General features: G+C 41.7%; 1 protein-coding gene across 1 annotated transcript in view; it reads left to right on the forward strand.

The window, feature by feature from the left end:
• Nucleotides 1-17595, forward strand: part of LOC140740942 (hydrocephalus-inducing protein-like) — a 421292-nt gene that overhangs the window by 357408 nt on the left and 46289 nt on the right. The window contains exon 14 of the mRNA XM_073070583.1: nucleotides 6793-7028. Coding sequence (XP_072926684.1) covers nucleotides 6793-7028 — 236 coding nt within the window. The remainder of the gene's footprint in view (nucleotides 1-6792; nucleotides 7029-17595) is intronic.

The raw sequence follows: 17595 nt of genomic DNA on the forward strand, positions 1-17595 counted from the left end.
GTTATGTGTCATTGGTTTGTATGACAGAATTTATGACTTTGAGGCCATGTTTGAGGACAATACGAAGATAGGTGGAGGGGAAGCTACTTCTGAGGAAGCAGAGAAGCTACAGAAGGACTTAGACAGATGAGGAGAATGGGCAAAGAAGTGGCAGATGGAATACAGTCCTGGGAAGTGTAAGGTCATGCTCTTTGGTAGAAGAAATAGAAGCATGGACTATTTTATAAATGCAGCAAAAATTCAAAAATCGGAGGTGCAAAGGGACTTGGGAGCCCTTGTGCTGGATTGCCTAAAGGTTAATTTGAAGGCTGAGTCGGTGGTGAAGAAGGCAAATGTGATGTTAGATTCATTTTGAGAGGACTAGAATAAAAAAGCAACAATTGAATGCTGAAGCTTTATAAGACACTGGGGAGGCCTAACTTGAGTATTGTGAGTAGCTTTGTCTCTCTTATCTAAGAAAGGATATGCTGACATTGGAGAGGGTTCAAAGTAATTCCAGAATTGAAAGGCTTATCATATGAGGAGTGTTTGATGGCTCTGGGCCTGCACTCACTGGAATTCAGAATGAGGTAGGATCTCATTGAATGTTGAAAGGTCCAGTTGTGGATTTGGAGAGGATGGGGGACACAGCCTCAGAATAGAGGGATGTCCATTTAGAACAGAGATGAGGAGGAATTTCTTCAGCCAGGGAGTGGTGAATCTGTGGAATCCTTTGCCACAGGTGGCCATGGAGGTCAAGTCATTGGGGATATTTAAGGCAGAGGCTGATAGATTCTCAATTAGACAAGGCATGGAAGGATACAGGGAGAAGGCATGAGGTTGGGGCTGAAAGGGGAATGGATCAGCCATGATGAAATGGTAGAGCTGACTGGTTGGGCCAGATGACCTAATGCTGTACCTATATCTTATGGTCTTATGCTGGGTTGCTGGTTTATCAATTTCAGCTCTATGCATAATGCAATCATATCTCAGAAACTTGTGGGTAAACAGTATTCTCTTTGTAACTAGATCCTAGACTTCTTGGCAGAAAGGTCACAGTCAGTCCGTTTTGGCAGAAACAGCTCTGGCTCCATCACCAGGAGCACTGGCGACCCCCAGGGTCACATGTTCAGCCCACTGCTGTTGCACATTTGCACTGCTAGATCCAGTTCAAACTCAATCATCATGTTTACTGATGGCACAACAGAGGCTGGCCTCATAAACTATGGCGACAAGACAACATACAGAGTGGAGGTATTGCAGCTGGTAGAATGATGCGAGCACAGTTTGTGTCTTAACTCGGACAAGATCAAAGAGATGATGATTGTGGTCTTTAGGAAGGTTCTGGCTCATCTGTGGAAAGAGTTAGGACCACAAAGTTTCTGGGAGTGCACATAATAGACAATCTCACCTGGTCTATCAACACCACCTCTTTGATCAAGAAAGATCTCTATTTCCTGAAGAGAGAGTGAGGTTTGAGGCAAACTCCCTCCCCCTCCCTCCCAGAATTCTGACCAAGTTTTCCAGGAGCACCAACAAGAATATCCTGATCAGCTTCTTCACTGCTTGGTTGGGGAATTGTAAGACCCTGTAAAGGATTATGAGCACTGATGAGAGGATCATCGGGGTCTCTCTTCCATCCTCCAGAGATATTTATCAGTATTGCATATGCAGGGGCATCAGCATTGTCAATGATCCCTCCCATTCATCCAACAATCTCTTTGATCCCCTACCATCAGCTAGGAGGTACTGTAACATTAGTACAAGAATTGTTGTGACGGAAACAGCTTTTTCCTCCAGGACCTAAGACTACCGTACTCTATGCCAGCGTTCAGGTCTCATCATGCATGAAGCACAAGTAGCATTATACTGTTTACTTTTTAACTTGTGTCACAAATACACCTTATTATTTGTTAATGCACTGTAATAATGATATTATTTCTTTATGTGTTGTTTCTGAATTATATGTACTTGGTTGTGCACTTCAGGCCAGAGAAACATTGGTTTGTTTGGTGGTATACATATGTACGGTTGAATGAGAATAAATCTAAACTTGAATAGCACCTTAATTTCCATCTGAGCACATTGCAGTCATCTAGACTTGATCTGGAGTTTTTCAACTTAGGATTTCTTATTTTCTTGGTCTGTAGCAGAATTAGCCATTTCTGCTGTAGTCAGCCATCCGTGAAATTGGCTCAGTTCTCTCTTCATTGGCACTATCTGATCGGCTGAGCATGTTCCAAAGCCCTGCATCTTAAATTCCTATTCTTGCATTCTCACAATCTAACCACTCAGTTTATGGACTTTAGTTCATTTCTTCCAACTCTACCTTTCCAATTAACTGTTGAGAGGATGACCTCAACAAGCTTTCTCATGGCAGCTTTGTTCTCACTCCATCAGAGATATTCCCATTGTCCTACCCATCCCTCTGCACCCCCAACTAATGTGCTATCTCTCTTTCCCTGACATTAACTCTTCAACCTTAAACTTTCCTGATTCGGCAGACACTTTCTGATCTGCTGAATGTTTGTGGCTGTTTGATTTTACCAGTTGGATTGTGTGGGGTGTTTGGAATACGTGGTATATTTGAGATAAAAAGAGTTCTAGAGAGGTGAGTGAAATCTGCAAATAATGATATGTGAGTCACCTGTGTGTGAAAGTCGCTAGAGACTGATTAAGTAGATGCCCGTATTTATTGTCACGGTTTAGTAAAATAGGAGATCATGGAATTTCCTCGCCAAGTCTGTGTAGCATCAGGTTCCAGATAGTTTTTTACATAGAAGGCTGACAGTGTGAAGCTCAATTTGTGCAGGATCGATCACTAAACAATCACATGTACATACGTACCTTTGCCTTCCAGTTTCCCTGTTATTGATATTAACTGGAATGGTTAGGCGTTAATGTTGCTCACGAGTAGCATTTGTGTCTCTTTAGTCAGGGAGTTTTTGTTTTGAGTCCAGAGACTCAATCTAGGCTGGTACTGCAGTGCACTATCAACGTAGTGTTATATTCTTGATACTGACTATTCAATGGACTCTTAACAACTTTCTGCCATTTTGAGTGCATGTAAACAATTCTGAGGTCTGAAAATACCTTGGAAAGACCTAAAAGAAGTACAAAATTTGTAGAATTATTCAAGTCAATGATCCTTATTAGTATTCATGCTGTATGACTAGCTGTGTATTTCCAGCATCTTGCTAGTTTTACTTCAAAAGTATTCTAGAACTTCTTTGTGAAGCTTGCTCTGGACCTCATGATATTATGATGTTATAAAAGATATTGCATATATGGAGGTTTGTTGTTTTCCTTCGCTGGTGAGTCTCTCTTGGTGACTGGAATCACACTCACAGAGATTAAAATGATATCCAAAATGAACACCCAGGTTTAAAAAAATTAAGTATTGCTATTGTTGTAACTCAAGTTTGGGCTACCAATTTTCCACTCTGATGTTGATATTGTAAGGTTCCACAGTATATAAGCTATCTCAGATGATGCAACCTTTTGGTTAGAGTTTGTGTGCTGGTATATCAGTCTAACTACAGCTGATTTTCTTCTTGCACTTTTTCAGTGGCTTTCTGATGTCAACTAAAATTCTACATCCTAAATGGAGAGACACAATTTCAATCTGTTGACCAGACTGTAGCTGCAATCCCTCCTCCATCATTACTCTACCACTTTTGCTGGGTATTGAGATGTAGGATTGTTTCCATATTCATCACGTGTTAGCTTCTCAAATCATGTAATCTATTCACAAACATTTGCAACAGCAGCTTTGAGCCTCTTGTAATGTTGCTATCTTGTAAATAAATCTTTAGGATATATGTTTACTTTGTCTTGGATACATCACAAAGTAGTGACAAGTATGTTAAAGGATTGCTGAAGAATATTGATGACCCAGATGTGAAAAACATAGAAACGTAGAAAACCTACAGCACAATACAGGCCCTTCGGCCCACCATGCTGTGCCAAATATGTATTTACTTTAGAAATTACCTGGGGTTACCCATAGTCCTCTATTTTTCTAAGCTCCATGTACCTATCCAGGAGTCTCTTAAAAGACCCTATCATATCCGCCTTCACCACCGTTGCTGGCAGCGTATTCCATGCACTCATCATTCTCTGCATAAAAAACTTACCCCTGACATCTCCTCTGTGCCTGCTTCTAAGCACCTTAAAACTGTGCCCTTGCGTGTTAGCCATTTCAGCCCCGGGAAAAAGAATCTGACTATCCACACGATCAATGCCTCTCATCATCTTATACATCTCTATCAGGTCACCTCTCATCCTCCACTGCTTCAAGGAGAAAAGGCCAATTTCTCTCACCCTATTCTCATAAAACATGCTCCCCAATCCAAGCAACATCCTTGTAAATCTCCTCTGCACCCTTTCTATAGTTTCCACAGCCTTCCTGTAGTGAGGTGACCAGAACTGAGTAGAGTACTCCAAGTGGGGCCTGAGAACTTCTAAGTGAGTATGGAGAATGAAAGTTGATTTATCACAATGTCTAATATAGAGAGTGCATTGTAAGCAAGCCACACGTCTTTGATGTATCAGTGGACTACTGAACACACCAGGTTTAGCCATATCACCCAGGAAAAGAAATGAAACAGCATTCTGTTTTTGAAGTCTTAGCATGAATGAGCAAAGTTGAGAACCATTCCTCTTAAATATCAAACATATGGATATATTTTTCAGAGTGTATTATAACTTGGAAGATGAAGGAAGCAAAGTGATATGAGTATACAATAAACAATAAATACAGATGGAGATTGGACCACAAACACATGACATGGTGTCCTAAAGATGTGTGGAAAACAGATTACATTGATTTAAAGTCTTTAGAAATAGTTGCACATTTGGGCCAAGGAAACAGAGTCCCACAGTCCAAAGACGTACTGGGTAGGTTAATTGGTTATTGTAAATTCTCCTGTGATTAGGTTAGGGTTAAATTGGGGTTGTCGGGGTTACTGGCCGAGTGGCTCACAGGACCAGGGGGGCCTATTCCATGCTGCATTTCTAAATAAAAATAAAATAGGCAGATGGGATTAGCATAGAAAAGCATCTTCATTGGCATGGACAATTTTCTTATGTAATCCTGGACAACCACCTTTATTGTCAGCCATTTTGGTGTAATCAACAAATCATGTAGCTTATGTACTCAATTATTAATACAGTATGTGTAATGAACAACAGGAGAGTCAGTGCTGATTCCTGTGGCACACCACTGGTTACAGGTTTCTAATCTGGAAAAAAACTTTCCTTCACTGTCGCTCTCTGCCTCCCGCCACCAGGTTAATATTATATGCAATTGGTTAGTTCACTTTGGATCCCAAGTGAGGTAATGTTCTGAATCACCTTCCCAGAACTTGGCAACTCCTTGCTAAAGTCCTTGAAGTCCACATCTACCATCCTGTCCTCATCAATCCTTTTGGTCAGCTCTTCAAATCTGTGAAATAATATTCCACACATAAAACCTTGCCAACGATGCCTAATCAGTCCTTGCCTTTCCAAATGCACTAAATCCTGTCTTTCAGAAGCTCATCCAGTAACTTGAGCACCATTAATGTTTTGAGTTACTGACTGAAAAGTAATGTTTGGCAAGCTACATGGGACAAGCTTAAAACTATTACAGTATGAAATCTGTTGTCATGTGTTCAACTTCATTAATGTAGAAAATGAGCTAGTTTAACGTTTCCAGATGTTATGCCAGTTTCCCAAGGTTCAAGAAGCACAACCTTAGAAAGGAGGAACCAAGTGAATGCCACTTATAACATTGTATATAGTCAACAGGTTGTAGAATATTCCTTCTCCTGTCTGGGAAGTCACTTGCCTTCTCTAAATCGATTGTGTTCTACCTATTCCCATATCATGACTATCTCACTTGAAACCCACCCTTCACCCAAGTCCTGATGGCTTCTTTCTCCCTAACACAATTCATTGATTATCCAAGTGCCTGGACTCCATTCAACAGTTTTGCTCCATCCCTGCTGTAGCCCTACCCCCAATAATCTTTGTCCTCACTGTAGCAATTTCCCCTAAATCTTTCCATAGCAAGGCTTTAACATCACCCTTCCATCTTGGACCCTTTCCAGGTCTGCAGGCTGGATTTCTCCAGTCAGAGATTCGTTATAACTGTTAAACTTCCCCTAAAGCTCTTTATACCGGACATTGCTCCTCCGTTTTTCAGTTCAAATGAAGGGACTCAGCCAGAAATGTGACTGTCTAATTTTCTCCACTGATGCTGCCTGACCCACTAAGTTCCTTCAGTTTTGTTTTCTGCTCCAGATTCTGGCATCTGTAGTTTCCTCTGTCTCCAATTATTTTGGTTGCCTGGCTGTTGAGAGAAGAATGAAAGTGTGAAATGATTTTGAGTTCCTGCTTTTAAATTCAGGAGGACTTTTGTTTACCTGGCCTAGCAAAAGAAGAGACATACTGGTATACATGAGGAAATCTGCAGATCTGCAAATTCAAGCAACACACACAAAATGCTGGTGGAATCCTGCTGCGTTGTGTGTGTGTTGCGTGACATATCGGTAATTGAAATTGTTAAGCTAGCAGGTGAAAAAGAGATGCTTGATGATTATGAGAATAAAAAATAGAAATATTAAAAACTGCATAGAATAAAGATGTTGTACATCTTTTCAAAGTTTGGTTTTGGTTTTGTGAATTAACAGTCATTGTTGCAATTTCTTTCTTGAAACAAAGGAGCATGGATTTGAGAAGCCATGATTAGATTAAGTTATAAATTATGCATTCTTGGTGCAATTGCATATGGATAATTTTTATAAATCTTCCTTTCTCCCAAAATTCCAGGTTTTCCCAGCACCATATCATGTCGTCTTATTAACACTTCCATTGTTGCGATGACATTTAATTTGTGGGTCGCTGGTGACGGATCTGCAGAAGTCACTCCAGCAAGTGATAATTACAGCTTAGATGGCAGAAGGGTGCTTTCTTGGACAAACATTGGGTATGGAGTAAAACCCAAAGAGTTCACTATAAGGCCCAACTATGGTACCATCAAGGCCCAGGAGGAAATGGAGATTCAGGTAATAATATTTTCACTTAACTCTTGTCATTATTTAGACAATTTTGTTTCGGATTCCACATCTATAGTCTATTTTGTTTTGTGCACTACCTGAATTAATTTTATGAAAAAGTGGAATGCTAAATTGATCTGGTGTTTAATGTTCTGATAACAGATATTCAGAAACTTATTGTGGGTCCACCCTTAGTACAATATGCAGTGTGCGATGGCCAAGTGTAGTGTGTGCCTTCATTGCTCTGTCCATTTGAGGCCCTGAACAATGCAGACTTGCCACACAAAGTGGGATGGAAAATCTCTGCTTTGGTGTTCATTCAGGGAAATCGGGGACTTCCATTGTCTTCCATGTAGGTCCACCCCACAAGCCCAATTTCTGTGCAGCTGACCACCAACCTAAGTTTACCAGTGCAATTGACCATCATGCTTAGTCTGATCAACTTTATTTACAATCTCTCCAGTCTAACTGACCACAAAGATCTGATTGACCATCTGATTGACTACCCACATCTGACTAAACTTCGATCTCCACCTGGTTATCCAACAGCATACTGATCTCCAACCCATGATCTGACCACCCTCTGACCCCAACCTCTGAATGTCAACCTGACCAAACCTCACTAACGAAGTCTGGCCTATTCTCTGCCACTCCTCCTGACCCTGTTGCTACCATGATCCACCCGGTGGAGCTTAGCAAGGGAAAGACTGCCAGCAACTCAAATGTCCTAGATCTGTTTCATCACACTGGATGCTTTTGGCTTAGTGTACACTATTGGGACCCTGACACATCGCAGTTGTATGCATTTTTATCCCTTCGTGTTTGCGTAAGAGAAACCTCTGAGCCAGGAGATAAAAGCGCCGAAACAGACCCATCACTGTATCTTTCCTGATGATGATTAAAGCTAATAACTTGAAATGTTATCTCATCACTTCCTTGAGAGTTGCTTCTTCAAAGAGATTATCTGCTCATGCAAACGATCCTGGAGAAGCAGGCGGGAGCCCTAGGAAGAGTTCTCTTTCCTTTGTGAAAGGCATGGCGCTCTGGAATGGGTTTGTCCTGAGAGAGGGGCCTGTGCAAATGTTTTATTGTGAACAAAGTCACTGGAGAGACACTGGAGCTGGTGGACAAAGAACTAACTTATTCAACAAAAATGAGCAGCAGGCATCATATTGGGACACTTTTGGAGGACCGACCTAATATGACATGACATTTTTATATGCTAAAGGTCTAAGGTAACAGCAGGACAATTCTACAGTCGCAATGTACCTACAATGCTTCCCTCCTTTGAATTACATATAGTTTTCACATACCTCCTTCTTTGTACTCACAGTCCAGACACCCAAAATGAATGTTAATCAGCGTTGTCTGGTTTGCAATCAACTGGGGTCCACAGCTCCGGAAAAACTGTTATTCAGGTCTGCATTTAAAATTTAATCTACAATCCACACTCATGTCTGAAGACTGGTTGCTGGTGTAGTTAATATTTGCAATATACCCTAACTTCAGAATATGCCCTAAATTATCATTTTGTACTTAAAGCATACAGTTCTGCAACAGATCAATTACAAAAGCCTTTCTCTCTGGAGTTTGTAAATCCTTGTAATTCCTTACCTTGAGGGCTCAGAATGCAAAATCTTCCAAGTAAAGCTGATTTCTTTGATTGCCAGGGAATGAAGAGAAATGGAGATGCAGCAGGAGGGTGCATTTCAGGTGGAAGCAGAGGAAACTATGGATCTTGTGATCATGATGCCATTAGTTTCAAGATATTATGGAGAAGGATAGGTCTGGCCCTTGCGTTGAGAAAGGCTAATTTTGATGGCATCAGAAAGGATCTGACAAGTGTTTTTAAGCAAAGGGATGCTTAGTAAGTAAGAGGCCTTGAAAAGTGAAGTATAGAGATTACAGAGTTTGTATGTTCCTGTTGGAATAAAAAGCAAGGATAACAGGCTTAAAGAACCTTAGTTTTCAATAAGTATTGTCCCTGGTTAAGAAAAAGAAGGAGGTGCATAACAGGTATAGGCAGCAAAGAATAAGCTAAGCACTTGAGGAGTATAAGAAACACAAGAGAACACTTGAGGGGAATCAGGACGGCTAAAAGAAGGCACACAAGGCAAAGGAGAAACCCAAGGGCTTCTAAAAATATATTAAAGAGAAAAAGGGTCAAAAGATCAGTGTGGTCATTTATTCATGGACCAGAAAAAGTTAGGGAGATCTTAAATGGATTATTTGCATCTGTATTTATTCCGAAGGTGGACACAGAGTCTATAGAACTAAGGCAAAATGGTATTGAGGTCATGGATCATATCCAGATTATAGAGGAAGAGATTCTTGTTGTCTTGAGGCAAATTAGGCTGGGTACATCACCAGAGCCTGACAAGGTGTTCCCTCAGACTGTGTGGAAGTCTAGCGCAGAAATTGTAGGGGCCCTGGCAGAGGTATTAAAATGTCCTTAGCCATTGGTGAGGTGCCGGAGGACTGGAAGGTAGGTGATATTGTTCAAGAAAGGCTCTAAGAATAAGCCGGGGAATTATAGGTCAGTGTTACTGGCATCAATCATCAGTATGGGTAAATTATTGGAAAGTATTCTAAGATACAGGATATATAAGTATTTGGAGCGACGGCCTGATTAGAGATAGTCAACAGAGCTTTGTGCATGGAAGGTTGTGTCTAACCAATCTTAAAGAGTTTTTTGAGGAAGTTACCAGTAAATTTGATGAAGGAAAGGTGGAGGGCATTGTTTACATACACTGTAGTGTTCTCGCTCAGGTGTAACAGAACGCTGAACTAAACACCGAGGTAAACCGTAGTCAATGAAAACAGGATCGCAGTAAGATTAACCGTTTACTGTTCACTCTTCCACATTAACGTATGGTGAAAACTGTTGATAAAACAATACAAAATTTGTACAGTATTTGTTTCCTTCTTGATATCACATTTACATCGTAAATACTCGCAAAAGTAAAACTACAACAACTACATTACATTAAGATGCAGCATACAGTCAGAATCTACCTACGCCATTGACTGCTTTAAATACACTTCAACACAAACTATCCGCAACTCTTTAACTAACGAAAACATAAACCTTATCAACCGTCATTACTTTTAACAGAATCAGCGTTAACATTTTAATTCAACATATCGATTATCTCATGAACTTACGGCATTGCTTCACTATGTTTCTAGTGCGTAGAAAGAAAACTTTTCTTGCGCTGATCCTGCACGTGGGAGCCCCCTCCTTCCCGTTTCTCCAAACCGGTATTTTCCCACAAGACGCGGCGAAACCGGATGTGACGTCATCACATGCCGCGATATATCACAGACAACGAATTTACTTTAAACAATCCTAACTTTAACTAGAAAATGCTAACAAACAAATTACTAAAGCAAAATTATTATAAACTAAACAAATGCCATAAAGGCAACACACTCCCCGCTTGACCTTCGTAAGGTCACAATGAACATAATACAAAACTTCAGTCTCTAAATCAGTCGTTAGGTAGAAGTAGAATGACTTCTGTAGCTGGTCTTTGGTAAATTTTCACATCACCTTAGTCAGTAGTTTTCAACTCAATCTTCCTGACATGTCCATCCCTACTAGGGAATGTGGCAGTGATTCTGGCCATTGGCCAGCTGTTGCGGGCGATTAGCTTGTCCCTGAGCAGGACTAAATCTCCAAGATGAAGATTCCTGCAGGGTTCTGTCCACTTTTGTCTGTGTTGCAACAAAGGTAGATATTCCTGTCTCCAACGAGACCAGAACTGATTTGCCAGAGCCTGGACTTGTCTCCATTGCTTTGTGTACAAATCCTTATCAGAGAAGTCCCCTAGTGGAGGGGGGGGGGCTCCTGCCTTCTGCGTAAGGAGCATTGATGGCGAGAGTATGAAGGGGTTTTCCGGGTCAGAAGACACGGGTAGGAGTGGTCGTGCATTTATAATGGCTGTGACCTCTGCCATTAGTGTGCACGGTACCTCGTGGGTCGATCGGGTACGTTGCTGCATCTCAGGTTTCCTTTTCAGGGTTTTTTGCAAGGACTTGAACCGCTTGACTGCCTGCTCTTTGTTGTTTGGCAAGCACTGGCGTGGTTCTCGGAAAGGTAGTGGGGCGACCCAATTATTTGCTTCGTCTCTGAAGACCTTGGTGTCCATTATTTTTAAGAAAATGGCGTCTTGTGCTGATGGAGCAAGTTTATTATCATGCTCAGTTTGAGCGAAAACTGACTGACCCAGCGTCTCGTCAGTTACTTTACATTTGTTAAAGCCTTGTCGTGCTTCCTTAATACACGTGACACTTGTGCGGGGTTGAAAAATTGAATGGCGGCCACTCTCTAGCACATTGGTCTTGAATGTGTTAACTGTCGGTTTGTGTACATTGCCAGGGCACACCTCTCCTATCACCACCCAGCCCAGATCCAGGCGTTGGGCAAAGGGGGCGTCGTGTGGTCCATTGACCTGCTGCCTAACCTTGTGTACCCGGAGAACATCTCTTCCTAATAGCAGGAGTATTTCTGCTTTTGGATCCAGTTCTGGGATGGGATGTGGTTGGCAATGTGGTGAAGATGTGGCTGGTGTAGCACTGCACTTGGCGTTGGGATCTCAGTGCGGTTATTCAAAATTTCATTGCACTCTAAGAGTGGAGGGAGACAGATGACGACTTTACTGTCCAGGGACTCGAACTAGAAGCCTTCTGCCTTCCTTCCATAAGTTTCCACGCTGCCTGAGCAAGTTCTAAGGTAGTATGGGAATTGATTACTCTCAATGTGGAACAAGTTAAAGAACTCTGGACTGACTAGTGAGCGATTGCTCTGATCGTCCAGAATTACATAGACTTTGATGGCCTTGTCTTCGGCTCCCTTAGGGTACACCTTAGTGAGGCAGATCTTTGAACAAGAACGGCTTGACTGAGCTTGACCGCAAACTTCTGTACAACTCGAGCTGACAACAATTGTCCTGTAGTGAGCCTCTCCCTCCCCGCCGTCCTGTTGTGGGGGTGAAGGAGCTTTGTCGGTTTGCGGTAATGGGCCGGGATGCATGGTCCCATCGTGATTAGTGCTATTACATTCCGGGCACTTCACGGTGATCGTACACTCTCTAGCAAGGTGAGAGGTCGAGGAACAGCATTTAAAACATATTTTTTTCTCCTTGAGAAGGGCCATCCTCTCTTCAAGGGGTTTTTCCCTAAACGTTCTGCATTTTTGAGGGGGTGGGGTTTGTTATGCAATGGACAATTCTTGCTAGGGTCGTTGTTAGTTGTAAAGGCTTCAGTCTTAAGCACTGAGACAGGTTTATTAATGTTGAAATTATTCGAAGTGGATTTATCTGGCTTGGTGTAAATTGTACTGCTTCCTGGACCCATAAGGCTAGGGTCATTTGGCTTCTTCACCTCCTTGCACACAAACCTAGTGAAATACTCAAAGGGAGGAAATCGACCATTGTTCTCTTCCTTGTACTCTGAGGCAACAGACACCCACCTTTCCTGTAGCCCAAATGGAAGTTTGTCCACGATTTGTCTAATCCCGTATGGATTATCTAGGTATAATAGACCACTTGAGTAGCCATCTTCTTTGGCGCCTTGAATCTCCATGAGTAAATCTCTGAGCTCTCTTAACTTAGTGTGGTCCTTGGCTGACACCTTAGGAAAATTTTTCAGACATCGGTATAGTGCCGCTTCAATAATTTCGGGGGCCGCTTAGCCCTCTCGAAGTCTCTCCCATGCTTTGCTTAAGGCTAGCTTGGGGTTGTTGATGTACACTGAACGTATGCGTCTCACCTGTTCGCATGATTCTTTTCCCAGCCATTTCGCCATAAGATCCAACTCTTGGGTTGCTCTGAGCTGGACTCCGTTGACAGCGTTGGTGAATGTGGAGTACCATGCATGGTAATTTTCAGGTTTATCGTCAAACTGGTATAGTCCTGAAGTGATGAGATCTCGTCGTGCTAAATACTGTGCCATGGGTTCAACTGCAAGTGGCATGCGGGCTGGGGGAATATGTCGGCGGGTATATGACTGAGGGCGTACATCTGTTATGGAATTTGCTGTTCTGAATTCGGCTGGTGCCTCTCACCAAATCTGGTAAGTTTGGTGTCGAGAGGTATTTGTCATCAGCCCTTTCATTCTTGAATTCATCGCGGAGTTGCAAGGGTAAATTGTCTTCCTCGGATGGATGTGATGCAGTTGGGCCTCTCTGAGATTCCTCATGAAATGGGACGTTAGCAAATAAGTATGGAGAGGAAGAACAAATCTTCAAGTCTATTTGAGATCGGACATAGTCGCTTGTGCGTTCCAATCTGATCTTTTCTGAAGTAGATTTTACGTCAACCAGATCATGCATTTCTTCAGCATTTTCTATTAACTCTGCTTCCACCCTGGCAGCTTCTGCTTCTCGTTGTAGCATCAGCACTTCTAACTCTGACGCTATCCTTACCCTTTCCAACTGGTTTTCCATTTCTCTGGCAGCCGCTTCCTTCTGGTTTTCGGCTTCTCTGGCAGCTGCTTCCATTTTCAATTTTGCTTCTTGTTCGGCGTACAACGCTCGCACGTTGGCGGCTTCTGCCTTAGCTCTTGCATGGGCAGCCTTACTTGTTGATGCCCTACTGCCCCTGGCGCTGGATGGCAATGATTTGATGCTGGATCGAGTTGTCATTGCAGCACTTGAAACACCTGATAATGCCGCCTTTTCACTGTAGTGTTCTCGCTCAGGTGTAAGAGAACTCTGAACTAAACACCGAGGTAAACCATAGTCAATGAAAACAGGATCGCAGTAAGATTAACCGTTTACTGTTCACTCTTCCACATTAACGTATGGTGAAAACTGTTGATAAAACAATACAAAATTTGTACAGTATTTGTTTCCTTCTTGATATCACATTTACATCGTAAATACTCGCAAAAGTAAAACTACAACAACTACATTACATTAAAGTGCAACATACAGTCAGAATCTACCTACACCATTGACTGCTTTAAATACACTTCAACACAAACTATCTGCAACTCTTTAACTAATGAAAACATAAACCTTATCAACCGTCATTACTTTTAACAGAATCAGCGTTAACATTTTAATTCAACATATCGATTATCTCATGAACTTACGGCATTGCTTCACTATGTTTCTAGTGCGTAGAAAGAAAACTTTTCTTGCGCTGATCCTGCATGTATGAGCCCCCTCCTTCCCGTTTCTCCAAACCGGTATTTTCCCACAAGACACGGCGAAACCGGATGTGACGTCATCACATGCCGCGATATATCACAGACAATGAATTTACTTTAAACAATCCTAACTTTAACTAGAAAATGCTAACAAACAAATTACTAAAGCGAAAATATTATAAATTAAACAAATGCCATAAAGGCAACACATACACTATAGCAAGGCCTTTGTCAGAGTCCTATCTGGGAGGCTTGTTCAGAAAGTTAAGTCACTTGGTATTGAGGTTGAAGTAGTAAATTGGATTCAGCATTGACTTAGCAGGAGAAACCAGGGAATGGCAGTAGATGGTTGCCTCCCTGATTGGAGGTCTGTGACTAGTGGTGCTGCAGAGATCAGTGCTGGGTCCATTGTTTGTCATTTAAATTAATGATTTGGCTGATAATGTGGTAGAGTGGATCAGCAAATTTGCAGATGACACCAAGATTAGGGGTATAGAGGTCAGCAGCGAAGGCTATTAAAACTTACATTGAGATCTGGACCAGCTGGAAAATAGCTGATAAATGGCAGGTGGAATTTCATGCAGACAAGTGTGAGGTGGAATTTCATGCAGACAAGTGTGAGGTGTTATACTGCAGGAGGACAAATCAGGGTAGGGCACTGAGAAGTGTGTAGAACAGAGGAATCAGGGGACTCATCTATAATTCCTTGTAAGTGGCGTCACAGGTAGATAGGGTTGTAAAGAGAGCTTTTGGCACATTGGCTTTCATAAATTAGAGAACTGAGTACAGGAGTTGGGATGTTATGATGAAGGCATTGGTGAGGCCATATTTTGCACATTGTATGCAGTTCCAGTCACCTACCTACAGGAAAGATATCAATAACATTGAATAAGTACAGAGAAAATTTGCATGGATGTTGCTGGGACTTGAGGACCTGGGTTATAGGAAAAGATTAAATAGATTAGAACTTTATTTCTCAGAGTGTAGGAGAATGAGGGGAGATTTGAATGAAATATACAGAATTATGAGGGGTATGGATAGTGTAAATGCAGGCAGGCTTTTTCCACTGAGGTTGGGTGAGACTAGAACTAGGGTTCATAGGTTAAGAGTGAAAGGTTAAATATTTAAGAGGAACCTGAGGAAGAATTTCTTCACTCAGAGGGTAGTTCGAGTGTAGAACGAGCTACCAGCAGAAGTGGTGGATGTGGGTTTGATTTCAATATTTAAGAGAAATTTGGATATAGATGGATAGGAGGGATATGGAGGGCTGTGGTCCAGGTGTAGATTGATAGAATTAGGCAGAATAATAGATTGGCATGGACCTGAGTTTCTGAAGTTTCATGCTATAGTGCTGTATGACTCAATGCCCTCATTATTTGTCAGTTCCCCAGAATCTACGTTAAAGTACATAGGCCTATAAATTCTATTGTCTGGCATTTGCTTTGTAAACTCTGCATGTGGGATCTAGAATTAAAACATTTATATCATATGAATATGGTAAAACAGCATCAATAATATCTCATAAAATATTCATCCTGCAGCTTCCTGAGCCACTAGCCCTCCCAGCTTGTAGAATGTGCAACAGAAATTGCACGGTCTGTCCCTCCTGAGCAATAGCTTTTGTATGTCTATGAGATGAAATGTGATAGTAAAAGGCATGTTCCTGGAAATCTTGTTTATTTTCAGGCAGTCTTGCAATATGTGCCATATGTGATCACTAGGTGGCATAGAATACTGAGTACTGGGGATAATGGTTATCTTCTCCCTCGGCTCCGTACACCAGTCCAGGCCTGTCCTTGTGCAGCAGAGTTATAGGGCCACCAGAAGTCAAGTTGACCCTGCTGAGATTCTGGTACCTCGCACTGATAGTTCTTCTACTGCTGATTTGAAAACCTTACCATCTTGAGACATAAACCTCTCCAGCAAGGAGAGGGGTAATAATCAAAGGGGACTGTCTCAGTAGATGTTATTGATCAAAAATTATCCTCAAAATATTTGAATATTGGAAAAAGGTATTTATTGTAACTTTGAGTTGCACATAAAACCGGTATGATTTCTATCAATATAATTCCTTGAATTTGTCACAAAGCTGCTTCTAAAGAAATGCTTCTGGGATAAACCTTATAGTTTGAATAATCACTAGATTATTAGCTCTACACCAAGGGAGAAAGGAAATAGCAAGGTTAATGTCTGTCCCCTCTTTGCTCTACGTGGGTTTTGATGTTGAATAACTAATGTGCTATTCCAGTTTTACTGAGAACATCCGCATCTGTGCTTCCCACATACCAAATAGCACCATATCCACCTCTTAAATTACTCATCTTTCAGACATCAGTACAGCAAAAAGTGAAAAATTAAAACAAAGAGCATTTGTAGGATCAGCAATGTACCCACGTCTAGAAAACTAGAGTCATAGAGATACATACCTACCAAAGATATGAATGAACAATATCCGGAACCCGTGGTGATTGAATTTTGGCAAACCTTGATCACGAGGGCTTGAAATTTATCAAAGACAGACTTGCAGCCGGATTTTGACATCATAACATTAAATTCATCTTTTGCAACCCTGACATTTTGGCTCTCCATTAGAAAGGCCCTTGACTGAGATGCTGCGTAAATTCACAGTGAAGACGCAATCACTGGTTATCTTGTCACCATAGTCCATCACTTACAAACAGCACAGAAACAGACACTTCAGCCCATTGGGGTCCGTACAGACCTCCAGCTGCCCATTGACACTAATCACTTAGTTTATTATAGTGATAGCTCTAATTTGGTGATGTACTGTACTGCATGTAGCAATGAACGAATGCACTGAACACAAACACATGTACACACCAACCCACGAGCAGCACACACCCCATTTCACCTATGTGTCTAATTTATAATCTGCAGCACTAGCACACATCAGGAACATGTGTTTATCCCACTACTGCAGTCTCTTTGCACCCATGAAAGCTCAAACACCATCTTCAAATTTGCCGATGACACTGTCGTTGGCAGAATTTCAGGTGGTGACAAGGAGGCGTACAGGGATGAGATAGATCAGCTGAATAAGTGGTGTTGCAACAAAAACCTTGTACTGAATGTTTGTAAGATCTAAGAATTGATTGTGGACTTCAGAGCAGGGAAGTTGAGGGAACCCACACCAGTCCTCATAAAGTGTGAGCAGTGTCAAGTGTCAACATCTCTGAAGCTCTATTCTGGTCACAACATATTGATACAGTTACAAACAACACCTGACAGCAGCTATATTTCATTAGAAGTTTGTGGAGACTTTGGATGTCACCAAAGACTCGCAGATTTCTGCAGATGAGCATCGAGAACATTTTAACATGGAGAGCATATTAAATTGAGGGCATCACCATCTGGTATGGAGGGGCCACAGCACAGGATCAGAGAAAGCTGCAGTAATTTG

The sequence above is a fragment of the Hemitrygon akajei genome, chromosome 17 (assembly GCF_048418815.1).
Source record: "Hemitrygon akajei chromosome 17, sHemAka1.3, whole genome shotgun sequence".
Lineage (NCBI taxonomy): Eukaryota > Metazoa > Chordata > Chondrichthyes > Myliobatiformes > Dasyatidae > Hemitrygon > Hemitrygon akajei.